At 47.4% G+C, this 16199-nt stretch overlaps 1 protein-coding gene across 1 annotated transcript in view; it reads right to left on the bottom strand.

Moving 5' to 3' along the window:
- Positions 1–16199, bottom strand: part of BRINP2 (BMP/retinoic acid inducible neural specific 2) — a 50928-nt gene that overhangs the window by 5151 nt on the left and 29578 nt on the right. The window contains exons 3-5 of the mRNA XM_068538392.1: positions 15375–15583; positions 3444–3549; positions 292–528 (exon numbers count right to left, since the gene is read on the bottom strand). Of these exons, the coding sequence (XP_068394493.1) occupies positions 292–528; positions 3444–3549; positions 15375–15583 (552 nt within the window). The remainder of the gene's footprint in view (positions 1–291; positions 529–3443; positions 3550–15374; positions 15584–16199) is intronic.

The following is a 16199-nucleotide window of genomic DNA, read 5'->3' as shown; positions in this document are numbered from 1 at the left end:
GCACTGTGGAATCTGTGGCAAACAAGACAGACAAGGCCTCTGGCCTCAATTATATTTACCTTAGCTTATTAAGTCCTTGAAACGCATCACTTTGGTAGGTATTAGGTCTGTTTGCATATACAAAAAAAGAAAATGAGTTCAGACTTGGGGTGGTCACATAACCTGCTGGAGGTCACCCAACCAGTTAAGTGGCTGAGCCAGGAGCCAAGCTGAGCGCCCCGGGTTCTTATCCCGCACCTCTCAGCCACCTCCCATTGACAGGGAGGAAACCTGGGCTGACTGACTGCTCACCTGACTCCTCAAACTGCTGGTTGTGAGTCGCCCAGGAGTCCTGGATCTGCAGCAGGCTGTCCTCCATGGCCTGGATGTCAGCGTCAGGACAGTTGCATTCTGGGAAGGTGGGGCTGCACTTGCACCAACAGTCATTCTCCTTGCAGATGAGCTCGCCCTCAGAGCTGCATGTGATGTAGCTGAGCGCGGCGGTCACGAAGCGCTCCCGCAGGTACTCGGGCAGCAGCACCTGCAGGCCTAAGGAAAGGACGTGTCGGGGAACTGCCTGGCAGGGCCAGGGAGTACTCGGTTTCCCACACCCAAGGCTGCAGGATCCCCAGCTGGCGTTCTGCTGACTTGTGCATCCTGAGCCCAAGAATGGCCACTCCAGGCCCTGATCCTGCTGAGCTGGTTGGGACAGAGGGTTATTGCTGTCCCAGTGACAGATGGGGCACGTCAAAGCTCAAGGCTTAGTCGAACCCCTCACATCAGCCAAATTGAGAGCGTGCATATCATATGAACGGGCTTATTGGCTACACGTCAGCGTTTCTAGGATGGAAATGGGAAGATGTTTCAGATAAAGGAAGAGCTTATAGCCCTCGTGGGGGAAGAATCAAGGCTTGATGGGCTTTTTTGCTCTGCCTCCAATTGCCATCCTGTTTCTAGCTTCTCTGAGATGAGCAGCAGGCCTCCTAGGATACTTCTGAATGCTGACCCTCCTGGGCCTCCCACCTTAGCCCCGATGACGAAGGAGGCTGCCCTGCTTAGGAGGTAGGGACAAGGTGTTATGGGTACACAGTGGCCAGGCACTATACCAAGCACTTTCCATATACAACTACAAGCAACACTGTGGTCATACTGAGGCTCTTATAATGAGGAAATCCCAGCCCAGTGACCATGGTGACCTGCCCAAGTCACAGTTCTGGTAAAGTCAGCTTGGTGACTGACCCTGTCCTTGTCCCATTGGGTCATACTGCATAACTGGGACTGGCTGCCTATCTCAGGGTTTAACCCTTAACGCGATGTGAAAGCAAGATGGTGATGGATGCCCCAAGTTCAGTCGAGCCTGGATAGATACGAATGTCTCTCAGCTCTCTTTTCTAATTAGCTGCCTCTGGTCTTGAATATAACCCACTAAATTGCTCCAAGCTTCAGTTTTCCTACCTATCTGTGGTGGATATTGGTTCACCAGCAGCAGAATAGACTCCTAGTTGGCTTCAAGCCACACAGGGTGGCTGTTGGGAGCATATCAAGAGGTGAATGAAGGACGGGCATGCCTTTGGTTGCAGCCCAGCCCGGTTCGAGGTCAGACCTGCAGGAGGCTCTCCCAGCAGGGACACTGGGAGAAACTGCACCAGGAGAGGGAGGGATGCGAGGACTTCTGGACGGGATGACTCCCCTTTCATCAGATGTCTGCCAGCTCTTTATTGTCACACCCTTGACCTTGTCCTTGGCAGGAAATCAGAGAGCCCAAAGTATGTAACCCAGTCTCGGCGGACCTCAAACTATAACTTAGAATTGCAGCTGCGGTAGATGTTTGTTGTCCTTGTTTGTGATCTACCTCCTGTTCTGAACTGCTCCTAAACTTTCCTTTCTTGACGATGTGCCCACAGTGGCACTTGAGCAGCCCTCCCCACGCGTACTGTCCACATACGCTTGCTTTCAACACTCACTCCTCTCCAAGTCCTTTCCTTTCACCTCCCCCATCAGCTCCCTCCTCCTCACCATAACATTTCCTATTGCTACAAAATAAGTGCCCTGAGCAATGTCTGCATGAGTGATGGGCTATAAAATTAAATGGCATAAACTATTCCAAATGAACCACCAGACACTCTGAACTTCACTCATCACTAATTTCCAGACACAAACCCAGCCCATCCAGGGACCTGAGAGAAGAGGGATGCTAATTGCATTGGGAGGCTTTAAATACAGGAGCCTTTTCCTCCTTTTTGTATGTTTCTTTTTTTTAAAACTTTGGGTTTATTTATTTATTTATTTATTTATTTATTTATTTATTTATTTTTGGCCGTGTTGGGTCTTCGTTTCTGTGCCAGGGCTTTCTCCAGTTGCGGCAAGCAGGGGCCACTCTTCATCGCGGCGCGCGGGCCTCTCACTCTCGCGGCCTCTCTTGTTGCGGAGCACAGGCTCCAGACGCGCAGGTTCAGTAGTTGTGGCTCACGGGCCTAGTTGCTCCGCGGCATGTGGGATCTTCCCAGACCAGGGCTCGAACCCGTGTCCCCTGCATTGGCAGGCAGACTCAACCACTGCGCCACCAGGGAAACCCTTGTATGTTTCTTGATGCCTAAAGCATTGAGGGGTTGCGTCTGGCTCAGGTTGCCTGGAATTTGTAATCATAGATCCTGGGTGACGGCTGTTGATTTCATAATACCAAGACAGTAATATCTTAAACAGAGTCCAACTCAGGCCTTAAGAAGAATGAACTTTTCCCATTGCCAAACAGCTCTGTCTGAATCAGTCTGCATGGCTCTGCCCCCAGGATGCTTGAGGGACAGAGAGCAGCTGAGTGCCTCCCCTTATCTCCCAGCCTCCAGACCTACGGTCGTTCCCATTCCTTTCGCTTTTCTGTTTCTGCCTGTTCTGTCCCCGGTTAAGGCTCCTATTCCTCTCAAACTCTTCTCCTGGCTTTGATCTCCCATGGAAGACTGCAGACTAGTAACAGAAAGCAGGGAACACTCTCAGGGTAACCAATGGTCCCGCAGTTTGTGTAGCTCTTAGTCAAGCTAGAGACGGTGCCCCATAACCACTCTGCAAAGGCCAGCTATTCCCCAGTGTATACTTAGGATAAAGCAGAGGGTTCTTTGGACAACAAAGGAGATCGCCAACGAGATCAAGGTGTATAACGATGGATGTGTTGTTGCTGTAGGATAGTGACAGAGGTCTTGGGAAGGACTGGGAGGTGGGTGGATTTGGGTGTCCAGTGGTTTGAGCAATGGTCGAGGTGTAAAGTGAACCATGTCAGAAGTTTTCTCAAAAGAATGATGGAAAGTTGTTAAATACAAGTTCCAGAACTAGTGGTAGTTCTTGTCTTCAGAAGGGTTTAGCCAAATGGGGCAGGCAGGACTTTTTCCTTTTGGTGATCCAAGTTTGTTTTTTTTTGTTTTTTTTTTTTTTACCGTGTATGGAAAGTGTGAAAACATCACAGGGCACCTTACCGAGTAACTGCACTTTGTTCTCCGGACTCTGTACCAGGACAGAGCTGACCGAGTCTAGGTTGTCGTAGTTGCTGCAGCCCAGGGGACCGGTCCTGGTCTCCGTGACCTAGAGAAGAAAGGACAGGGGGTGGGTTTATATAACAAGCTGAGACCTTCCCTTTGCATTTCCCTTTTCCGGTCAGCCAATCTCAGGCTCTATGTCCTGTCCTGGACCAGCCCAAGGAAGGGCATGTATCTCCCTACCCCAGGAGCATAAAGCCACTTTTTCCCTTGTTCTAAGATAGGGAGTATCAGTGGTATAGGGCTGGCAGCAGCAGTTGTACATAATTGGAAGCCTTTCAGAGGGAGCCAGAGGGAATTTGAGTCTGGAAGAGGAAACTCAATGTAGGCAGTGGAAGCTGGACCTCTGTGTTGGAGTTCCCCCTTCTCCTCCCCCAGAGGAAGAAAGGAGGCCAGATGAGGATGCTGTCAGCCCGCCGGCAAGCCCAGCTGCATCCACTTGATGTGGTGCTCACAGGCTTTAGGGATCCCGAAGATGAAAAGCACTAGAGAAATATGAGCTATGAGTATTATTATTAATATTAAACATTTAAGTCCCACCTCGGCACTGAGACGTCCTTAGAGAAAATCAGCCATGGGCTTACTGCATATTTTAATAAGTATATTAAATATACATAAACTCTTATAGCTATGTAATATTCCAAAACACCATAGAGTCATTTTAAAATATTATAAAGTTGGCCTATCAGTTTTTCCCTGATGTTTAAAGTATAAGATGAAAAATGGGGAGCTTTAAACGCACTGAAATAATTATGTAATAAGAATGATGGGGACCTGAGGCCCTTTCTTCTCAGGATCTCCAGAGGCTTTGCCAAAAATCAATCAAACAATCAACGAGTATTTATTGGGCAGCCACTGTTCAATTCCCTACAATTTAGCAAACATTCCTAGCGTGCCTTTCTCGGAGTTCTTCAAGGAAATTGGCCCTGATACCTCTGACCTTCTCTCCTAGCTCCGGGCACCTCAGCTCCGCAACGAGCATACAACTTGCAGTTTTCCATCCTTTTCTGCGAGTATTTAGTTAAAGCCTGGGTCCTCCACACACTAAAGGCTCCACGGAGGTAAGCTCGTAGTTATTTTGCTCACGATGTTCTCAATAACACTTAACAGGGTGCCTGGCACATAGCAGGTACTCAATAAATTAGAGAATGTATGAGTAATCTGTTCCAGGCTTTGGGGGGTGGAGAGGTGGGCACAAAGGTGTACAAGTTATGTAGTGTGTCCTCCAGGAGGTTACAACCTGTCAGGGAGGCAGGTACATATCCAACTGACTGATACACATCCACATCGAGCAGAAGCAAAGTGTCAGGAGGAGCCCTGAGGAAACCACAGCTCTAAACAAGGCAAGGAGTTTCAGAGGAGACACCAACTGAGTTGGTCTTTAAAGATGAGTAGAAAGTGGACAAGAAGAGAAGGGAGGGAAAGTACTCTGAGAAGAAGAAGGGGCAGCATCCTTGGTGGTCCAGTGGTTAGGACTCTGGGTTTTCACTGCTGAGGGCCCGGGTTCAATCCCTGGTTGGGGAAAACTAAAACCAGGGATTGAACGGCGCGGCCAAAAAAAAAAAAGAAAAAGAAAAAGAAGGGGCAGCATGATCTCTAACCCATGGGCTTGAAAGTGTGTAGTGTAGTTGTCTGCCATCCCACTAGTTACCGTGGTGAATACCAAAGTGTAAGCGACATGTTGAAAGAGAATTGAGTATACTTAGTCTTAAAAAATACACATGGAAGAGAGTAATTAAGTGAGAGATGGTATGACACAGACTAATACAGTAAACAGAGAGACGGGAGAGAAACTTGTAGCTTAAAGGAGTCTGAGAAGGCTTCATGGAGAAGGTGATCCATAAATTGGTCTTGAAGGATGAGGAGGGATGTGAGGGAAGGGGGGAATTGGGAGAAAAAGAGGTAACTGCAGACCAAGACCAAGGGGAAGCAATAGACACAGTGCATGAGAAGCAGCAAGACCCAGCATGGATGGGGGACGGGATCAAGGCCATGACAGAGGCAGGAAACCTCTGCACAGTTTCCAAGTTCATCCTCCAAGATCATCCCATTTAACCTTCATACTGACTCTGAGACAAATCCCACTACTGTCACTCTTCAAAGAAGGAAACCAAGGTTCTGAGAGTTACAGTACCCGAGACCACAGAGCTGTTGAGTAGCTGAAACAGGATTTTGACTTTTTAGTCCTCAGACTCCAGTTCAAAGCCCCGTGCCTCCCGTGAGGGCACGTCAAAGGGCAGCAGAAAATTAAAATGAGGTAAACCCATTTAGATAATATCACTCTAAAAAACAAGTGTAAACAGACCAGTTCATCCAAAGTATTTTAGTGATCTGCCCTCTCTTCAGAATGTGAACATGGGGTAAGACAAATTGTATACACTTTAGATATTATTATCCTATATTACAGATGAGGAAACCAAGGCCAGATAGGTTAAATGATTTCTTCAAGGTCACACAGCAAGTCACCTGCAGGGCTACGATTCATTTGACTCATTCATTTATTCTTTCACTCATTTATTCATCTATTACATATTCAAGGAGAATCCAAAACTCACAGTGAGTAAGACACGGTCACTACCATAAGGAGTTTACAGACAAGGAAACGTGTTTCTATAATCCTGGTGTTCCACGTGAGCCTACCTCCCTCCACAGGTGGGCACTTGGTGCTGAATAATGTCTCTGTATTGAGTGAGCTGGTGATTGGCTAGTTGTCAAACTGCAGTGGGAAGGCAGAGTCAGGCTTATGTCAAGGTAAAGTCTTCTTTATCTATAAGGTGCAAAAATTCCTATAAGAAGAGCTGTAGCCAAGGACTAGCCCAGCTATCCTGGGGAACCCTGCCTCTCTTGGAATGGGGTGGGCTGAAGGGCAGAGTGGGATGGTGAGTGTGGTATTTGGGAGATTTTCCTGTCCCCACCTCCAGGTAAGCTGGCCACCTTACTGTCCTGAGTTCTGCACTGGCTTTTCTATCCACCCACTCCTGAGTTGAACACTCACCAGCAACAGGTGAGAAAGCTACACACCTTACACAGAAGTAGGACGACTCCCAAGGGGGCAAATATAGCACAGCCACTCTCCTCCCCTTTATCCTACCACTATGCCTACCTATCTACCACCAACCCATCTGCTTCCCAACCTCCCCCCACCGCCATCTTGTTCAATATTCTGGGGCCGGCTCTGATGCGATTTTCTGACCTTTACTGTGCTATTTCCAAAGGTCAGTTCTACAAGAGGATAATCAATTAGGTAAGTCATTGAAAGGGTGTGAGTAGCTCCACTTTGTTAATTGTGGCACAAGGACAGGAATGAAGAAGAGACAAAGACCATGATCCCCTGCTCATTTCCTGTTAGAGGAAATGCCTCAAGCCAGATCTCCACGAGTGAGGAAGGCTCACTCGGGTTTTACTAGATCCCAAAGTCATTGCTCTTACCCCTGCTACTCTGCTCTGAGCCACCTCTGTCCTCCCTAGAGAAGCAAGGAGGTGGGAAAGAGAAGGGGAGCTGGAGAGGGTCCTCTTGCAGATACTGCCTGAGCACTGACTTGATAAGCAGGATGAGCTGAGGACCCCTCCCCACCGAGTGATGAAAGTTCCAGAGTCCCTGGCAGGTTGGTGCAGAGAACCCCGTGCCTCTCCCTGTAGAAGAGGCAGACAGCTTTGGCAGATTATAAAGAGGGCCCCCAGAGGTAATGGAAAGTGCAGCTCACTCAGGCGCAAGCATTCAAAGAGCGCCTCAGATAAGCTTTCAGGAGAAAATAATTGTGTGCTAATTGGCCTGTTGATAGAGACAGTCCTGCCTTCAGAAACCCCTGATGGATCTCAGGTTCATTAGCACATCCAATTTTCCATAAATGCCAGATTGTGCAAACCCTCGTTCCAGTGAGCCTGCTCTCCTCCCCCTGCCCTTAACTCCCTGGCTGCTCTTGTCCTACCTAGGGGGGCACCTGCGAAGCTAAGCTCGAGTGAAATGCGCTTCTAATTGTGAGCGATAGGGCTGGCCAGGAGAGCACGGCTGAGAGTGTGTGTGATTCAAAGAGCTGCAAATTGAATCCCAGGCTGCTACAGGGAGAAATTTGGACAAGTTACTTTAAGAATGCTTGTGAGAACCGCTCCCTCTTGCCATCCTGCAATCCACGTGAGCTTTTATGTGGGCTCTTTTCGGGCACCTCATGAACATCTCAAACCCTCCCCACTAAGTCCTTCCTCAGCCTTCAATTAAGTAGAGGGTGAGCTACAACTAGGAAATAGGCCCCTCCCTTCCTTCAGGGCTCTGATCCCTTCCTGGGAATTATGGACAGGATGAGTATGTGTTCAGCCCTTTACAGTTTTCAAAGTGTTTTCATGTGAACTATATCATTTGGTGTCACCCCCACATCCTACGGTAGAGTAAGGGGTGATATTTACAATATGTTATTCACAATATGTATCAGCAGGTAGGACGTCACTAATCAGGAGAGGTGCCAGCCGTAGTGCCAAAGCAGGGTTCTGAGGGTCTCCAGAGTTACATTAGTCCTGTGGTTACTATTAGGGGAGATCCCGGGGTTCCAGGGGAGGGATAAAGGTGGTTAGGGTGGCACACAGCAGATTGGGTGAAGATGATTTACCAGCTTGTATGGAAGTGTTTTAATATTTTAATAACTGATGTGGTCATATCAGCTGAATATAAGCCCTGGGTACAGGTGAGTAAAACAGTTGGTAAGTCCATGTCATGGAGTTCAATAACCAACTTCTCAAGGTCATAGGAATAGTAAGTATCAAGGCTGAAACCCAATCCCCAGTCTTCTCACTTGAGTAAGTTTGTCTCCCACTAAACCAGGTAACCTGCCTTCCGCTATCAGTCAGGCATTTTACTGAGTGTCTCACCACACACCCGACACTGTGAAGGGACCTGGAACTGTATGCATGCGACAGAGTCCCCACTGATCTAAGCCCTGCTGTTGTGTGTGAGCAGGCGGAGATGGGCATGTAAACAGCTGCGGTCTAATGTGACAAATCCTGTTAACAGAGGTATGTACTGACCAGAGTAAACCTTGCAACAGAGGGGGATGTCCAGTGGGGTCTCGGGCATGTGTTGGATAAACAAAAGGGGGCAGGGTGCCTCTTTCTCCACATTAGTGAAAAGAAGTTGCTAACAAAGGGTAGAAAGTAACAGCACCTTTGCTTAGAGAAACAAGCAACAGGAAGATATGCTCGAGGGTCTTTCCTTCACCAAGGCTGAGCAAGTGGGCAGAGCCCCTCACCTCCATCCAGAGTAATGACCACGCTGGAAGCCAGCTGAAGCCCTGCGAAGGCATGTTCAGGAGAGGGAAGTAGGTGGCAGGCGCTGAAGCACCAGCAGAGGAGTGTGAGTTCGCAAGGGTGTGCTGCAGGGGGACCTTGCTGTCTGGATCTGCAAATGCTGTGTGTTAAAGCAAAGAGATGGCCTCCTGTGGGACACCATTACTATCAGGACAAAATGGTCAGGTCAACCCTATCAAGGGAGCAGAGCTGTGGGACAGGATGCCAACACCTCCCTTTGCTCCTTAGTCTAGGGGTGTGTCCTTGGACAGGTCACACAGGTTTCCAGACCTCACTAAACTATGTGGAGGTGAGCAGAGGGGGGAGAAGACACTAAATGCCTTGTTTTTTCATGGTTCTCTGAATTGCAACCCATGGGGAGAACCCACGGTGCTCCCAAACAGAAACAGCTACAGGTCAAGCAGCTCAGTGGAAGCTGAATAATCATCTCTCATTCCATGTGGGACTGAGGAGTTCCAAGAAGAGGCTTCCGAGGACGATGGCCCTTCTTTGGAGGAGATGGGCAGTGGCCCATCTAGTTCTAGAACGTGCATCTACAGGCACTATAACAGACGTGGATTTGAGTGCCTGCCCACCTCTCACGCTATAACCCACAGTCGTTGCTAAAGAAGTGAATCCGGTGAGCCATGGTTGAGATTATGTAATCCCCTCTCTTTGTGTTGGACTAAGATGAATCCTGAACCAGATTCTTTCTCTGGGGAATTTAGAACTGTGATACTGAGAGAAAAAAAAATTTAAGAGTTGATTACGGACACTTACAAAACTCAGAATAAATAATTATCAAGCACCTACTATGTACCAGGAACTGAGGATACTACAATGAACCAGAGAAGGGTCCTTGTCCTGAGGGCACTGGCTGAGAGACAAAACAGAAAGATTACGTTCAGCCAGGGCCAGAGTCAGCTTCAGAGCAAGACAAAGCTAAAGGTAGGCTGAAGTCACTGGTGTACAGAAAGTCTAGAATAAACAGAGGAAAGAACTTGAACAAGAGAAGCAGGAAGATGAAGCAGGTAGAGATGAAAAAGTAGAGGCGTGTTCCAACAAGAAACAGAGAGAGTAACCTGGGAGAGTTACTGTTCTTTTACCATACCTATGTGTCTGGATTGGATCTAGTGTCTTGTTCTTAGAGATCTATGGTATCCTTCACCAGAGTTCTCTTAACAAACCATCTTGATACTGAATCTACCTTGTTTCTTTCAACTTAACATGCTTATAGGCATTTGCACACACACTGAGAAGAGCCCACCCCATGTGAAAAGTGGGGTCAGTGACTCATTCATTCACTCAGCAAACCTTTACTCATTATCCATAATGTGGCAAGCTCTGTACTCTTACTGGGAACCAAAGATGCCTGAGACCCAGTCCCTTCCATAAGGATCTCATAGTTTCAGAGGCTCTCATGTTAGCTAGCAATCAGTTCAAATGATAATCCCTATAAAGGAGGCATGTGTTTGAAACACTGAAGAGGAACATTTAACTACCTTGGGAGTCAGGAAAGGCTTCACAAAAGAGTTGCCTTTTTGAGCCGAGCAAAGAAGGGTTAGGAACAGCCACTCAAGTGAACAGACGAGGATTGCAAGCAAAAAAGACAGCAGATACCAGGGAAGGGAGACACAAGAGCATGGCATATTTGAACAAAGACTAGGAGGTAGATAGGACTGGCTTACATGGTATAAATGGTAAGTGAAGGGTTGAGGGGGGAAACAAGGGTTAAGAGTGTAAAAGGAGCATTTGGAGCTGAAACTAAAAAGACAACAGGGATAGTAGGTCTTCAATTGGCTTCCCATTTAGTTTAGAAGAGGAATTATCCCTTTTCAAGGTCCATTTGTGCTGTGGCTCATGCTGTCTACACATTTTCTAATTTGAACTTCCCAGAAATCCTTCACGTTAGAAAATTATTCTAATTGTTCAACAATTTTAGAAGGAGCAAATGGGGGCTCAGAGAAGTTTGGTGACTTGATCAAAGCCTTGCCATGAGCAGTGGTAGAGCTCAGGCTCGCGGGTTCTTTCCAATGCCTCACACTGCCGCCCTGGGTGGGAGGCGGTGGTTTGGGCTCTGTCCCATGTAGTCAGAAACCACTGAAGGATTTTAAGCAGCGGAACGATACGATATGACGATGTGCACTCACGCGAGCAGCATAGATCGTGAATCAGGGAGCAGAGCTGAGAACACAGATGGGAAGACTAGTTATGTGAGAAAATCAGGTAAGCGTAGATGAGGTTCTGAACTATAGGAATGGCCATGGGCATGAAGAAGAGGCAAAGGGTAAGCTGAAGAGAACATGCAAGGGAGTGATTATAGTGATGGATCAAGAGATCTAAGTTGGGCAAAAAGACAATGAGGCCGTGGAGGGATGATAGAAAGTGAAAAGTTGGTCAAAGGATAGGAAGGGACATTAATGGGACCATGGAGTTACTGATCCAGGCCTACCTTTCACGAATGGATAAGACCAATTCTTCTCCAACTTTGACACAGCCCGCTAGAGGACTGAAGGGTGAGAGGGCTTCCACAGAGTTCTGTCTTCTTGGTAAAACCCACTCTGTGCTACTACAGTTCTTTTTTCATCATTTTAAGCTGCCTAAGATACCAGCCTCCCAAATGTACCCTAGTCCTTCTGAACTTCCGTCTTCCTCCTCTCTCAGACTCTCACTCCAGACACTGGCCATCCCCTAATCTGACCCCTTTTCTTCACTTAACCTCCATCATGCTCTCTGAATCTCATGATCACTCCTCAGCACGAACCTCTATAACCTCAATCTCTTCTCAAGAGTCCGCTTCACCTTTTTGTTCTAAGCACAACCTAGCAGCTCTGGAGGATGTGGTTTCCCCTGCAGTCTTCTCTAGCAGTGGCTGTCTGCCTTCCCACACCTCACGCTGGCATGAAGTGAGGTGGGTCTTCCACTGTGATATCCTGAACACTGGTCCTCCTTCCTCTCTAACCATCAGGACTATCACCCACTACTCCTCTGTGTTGCCGTCTATTTTTCTTGTCACTCCCCCTCCCTCACTGAGGATTTTCAGTATTTAGCTTGCTCACCACCATCTTTCTTACCACCACCCAGGTCTGTATCATTCCTGCTGACTTCAGCATCCATATAGGTGATCCTTTAATACCCAGCCTCCCAGTCCCCTGGCCTCCTCACCTCCTTATCTTGTCCTCTATCCAACCCCACCTTAGGCTCCCACGCCCATGGCCATGCCCCAGAACCTGACCCTCTGTAATAGCGATATAAAGCATTACACACTTGTACCTACTCTAGTCTCTTCCCTATAACAAGTCATCAAACATACTTAGACTCCCAATCTTTTGACCTGGCCAACTTTTCACTTTCTATCATCCTGTAATGGTCTCAGATCCCTTGATCCACCACTGTAATCACTCCTTTCTATATACTCTCAACTCCCTTGCCTATTTTTTCTTTCATCTTGTACACACACACACACACACACACACACACACACACACACATCTTGGTTAAATCCAACTCTCCATCTCTCCCATGCCTGTCTGAACAAGACGTGCTGAATGTAGCTGATAAAACTCACAACGCTGCTGACAGGCCTCATGTTATAATTATGACCATGAGTCTCAAATGAGTCCTTGGTGCCACCCAACAATCCACTCCACTTATCTAGTCATCTAGTCAGTTGATAACCTTAACTCTCTGAATGACCATTTCATACATTCTTTTCTCAACAATTCCTTCTTTCATTTAGCCATGGACTTTGCTTGTTTCATCACGGAAATGGAATAAATCATAAGAGGACATCCGCCTCCTCCCACTGCCACATCTGCCATCCCACTGTGTGTGTGAGCTGTGTGCTCCGTACAGCCTCCGGCCCCAAAGGATGAAGTGTTCATGGTCCTGTGTGAGACCTGCTGCTCCACTCGTGCCTGGAATAGCAACCCCTCTCACCACCTCGACTGCTTCTGCAATTATCTCCTGTCTCTCTGCACCATCACTTTCCTCCTCTCTACTGAGTCATTTTAATCAACATACCAATATTCTGGAATAGCTCCCATTTTAAAAACAAAAACACAAGCTCCTTTGACCTCCCATCAGTCTCCAGCTATCACATATTTTTCTATTTGCCTTTACAGCGAGACCTTTAAAGAATTGTCTCTACTATTCTGATTCCTCACTTTGTTCTCTCTCTTGAACCTTCTCCACTCAGCCTTTCATACCCTTCATGTCACTGAAGCTACTCTTATCCAGGTTACCAGTTACCTCCGTGATGCCAAGTTGAAGGTCAGTTCTCAATCTGACTGCTCAACAGCTGCCTGCTCCTTCTTTTGTGAATCACTTTCTTCACGTGGCTTTGTGATCCAGCTTTGGTTCTCTTCATACCTTTACGCTCTGTCTCACCCTCCTTTGTTGAATCCTCCTCCTTTGGCCCATTTCTGAAAATTGATGTGCTTCACAACTCAAAGCCCTGGGGCCACTTGATTAGCTGCATTCAGTTCCCGAGTGATCTCATCTCCTCCTTTCCCAAAGTTTTAAATACCAACGACACATGTGGATATATTTGTAAGCCAAACTTATATCTCCAATCATGACATTTCTCTTGAAATCCTGGTGTTGAAGGCCAACTGCCTGTTAGATACCTTTAGTTAGACATCTAATAGGAATGTCATATACGATATGTCTAAAACTGAACTCTTGATTTATTTCTTTCAGATCTGCACCTCCCCCTAGTGTTATCCTCAGTTAATGAAATCATTGTTCATCAGGTTGCTCAGGCCAAAAATCTCACGGTTAATCTTGACTCCTTTCTTCCAGTTTCTTAGCTAACACTCGATAGGCTCTACCATCAAAACCTGAACCTGTGAATTTCTCACTACCTGTATAGCACCAGCTTTGTCCAAGCCACCATTGTTCCTCACCTTGACCAGTGCAGTAATGACTGCGTTGGTCTCCAGGATTCCTCTTTCTCCTCTCTTCCCTGATCGGTAATGCCCTCATGATCCAGGCCCTGCGACCACTGTAGCCTCTTCTGCCACCTCACCTCTCTTTTGACTCCTTCCAGCTACACTACCGTTGCTCCTGGATCATACCAAGCACACTCCCAACTTCAGGGCAGTTGCCCTCACTCCCCGCTCTGTCTAGAATGCACTCACTCAAGATACACATGTGGCTCACTCCCTTGCTTCATTAAGATCTCCGTCTGGTCTTCCCTAAAGTACCATGTCCCCATCACCCTCTATCTCCTTCCCTGACTTCATGTCTTTATACCATTAAGCCCACCTGACACTGTTTACGTATTTAATTATGTCTCCACCACTAGAATTTCAGCTTCTCGAGGGCAGGGACTTTATATGTTCTGTTCACTCTTGGATTCTCAGTATCCAGAACAGTGCCTGACACATACAGGTGTTCAATAAGGTTGGGATTGGCACACTACTATATGTAAAACAAATAATCAACAAGGACCTACTGTATAGCACAGGGAACTATACTCAATACTCTGTAATAAACTGTATGGGAAAAGAATCTGAAAAGGAATAGATATATGAATATGTATAACTTTGCTGTACACCTGAAACTAACACAATGTGGTGAATCAACTGTACTCCAATATAAAATTTTAAAAAAATTTTAAATACTTATTGAACAAATGAATGAAAGAATGATAAGACTTCCTTGTGAGTCTTGGATGGGATGAAAGCAGGATGTAAGACAAGATTGACCTCTCCTCAGCATCCTAACTTTATATTTAGAAATAGAATATCCAGTGTTCTCAAGTATCTTCATTAGTCTTCCCTCAAACAACATCAACTGTCCTAGAAATCTTCTAGATGTCAGTTGAGAACACGGGATGGAAGTTATAGTTATTAAAGTTACAGTAACTATTGAGCTTTTTCAAACATACATGAAATCATATCACTCCTCTGCTTGTTTTCTATTGCACTTTCTCACAGCCATGTGATCTGGCTCCAGCCTACCTCTGAATTTCGTCTTGTACCAGCATCTTTCTTGTTCATCTCACTGCAGTCACAGCAGTCTTCTCTGTGTTTCACCAAGGCACCACGCTGGTTCCTGCCTCAGGGCCTTAGCGCTTACTGTTCCCCCTGCCTGAACACCCTTCCCTCGGATCTACACACAGCTGACTTCTAAGGATTCAGATCTCAGCCTCAAAGTCTAAACCCAAAGTGCCCTCCCTCGACCAATCTGGCTAATACTCACTGTTCCCCTCTCTCACCTCAGGAAATCTGTACCTACGACTCAGTCTTTTCCTTCTATCATTATCTGGAATTACTTGGCTGATTCTTTACTTGTTTATTATCTTCATCTCCCACCAGAATGTAACCTCTGGAGAGCAGGGCCCTTGTCTACCTTTCACCACAGTCCCTCGGCTGGAGCCTGCCTTAGGGTAGATGCCACGTGACTCTTTGCTGCAGAAGGAAGACACAGACCATGTTTTAGGGCTGGTTGAGGGTTGTGCCCACGTCGGAAAGCTGCTTTCCCACTTCCATCAGTCAGGCCTGGCTCACTTGGAACCAGTTACCACCCAGGCCTCCCCCTGCTTTCTCTGCCTGTCTGCCCTCCCTCCCCCAGGACCGCTCAGGCCCTTACCTTGACGGCCCCGGTGGCTATCTGGATATGGTGCAGCCGTCGCAGCGTGCTCTCTCTGTCGATGAAGTAGGAGGCTGCCAGCTGGTGCAGGGTCTCCAGGGACACAGCAGAGCCGTTCCCACCGCCCCCGACTATAGGGGCAATTCCTGCCACCTCTGACTTTCGGCTCAGTTTCCGCTTGTCCACAAAAATGGTCAGGGACTCTTCTCCTACAGCAAACAACATGGGTGCACGGGTAAGGCCTTCCGCTCCCTGATCCCCTACCGATAAGAATGTGAAACCCTTCGCCAGTGGAGAGCGAGCTAAGAGGGAGCCCATGGCCCCTGCTGATGGACTCTCCTCATCCCTAACACGTTCAGAACAATCTTGTCAGACTGTGCCACAGGATGAGGGCACCACTGCCTGAGAGGCCCTCCTCCTCCTCCCTACTTCTGTAATCTCCCAAAGCTCATCCCCCGCCCCTGCAGCTTATCCATTTAACATCCTCTATTGATCTCTGTCTCAGGCTATCTACCTCCATGGGGAAGATAAAATTCTCCGTCTCAAGTTGTTTATAAGAAGTCACCGTGGATATTTCTGCTCTCTAAGAAAGGGCAAAAGCCTTGAAGCTCAACCTCCCTTTTCCCCATCAAACACTCAGCGCCTACCACATGCCGGCAGCTGGCCTGAACCCTTGGAGAGTTCCTTTTGTCCATCAGACAGGGAGCTAAATGTTATAATAAATCCTGCTTTCTACTTGCCAGGGCAGAGAGAATGCTGCCTATTCCCAGCTCTCGATTCTGCGCTGGGTCCTAGCCATAGGTTGCGCCATCCCCTAGCCATAGG

The sequence above is a fragment of the Eschrichtius robustus genome, chromosome 3, assembly GCF_028021215.1.
Source record: "Eschrichtius robustus isolate mEscRob2 chromosome 3, mEscRob2.pri, whole genome shotgun sequence".
Classification (NCBI taxonomy): Eukaryota; Metazoa; Chordata; class Mammalia; order Artiodactyla; family Eschrichtiidae; genus Eschrichtius; species Eschrichtius robustus.
This window is presented reverse-complemented; position numbering and strand designations above follow the sequence as displayed.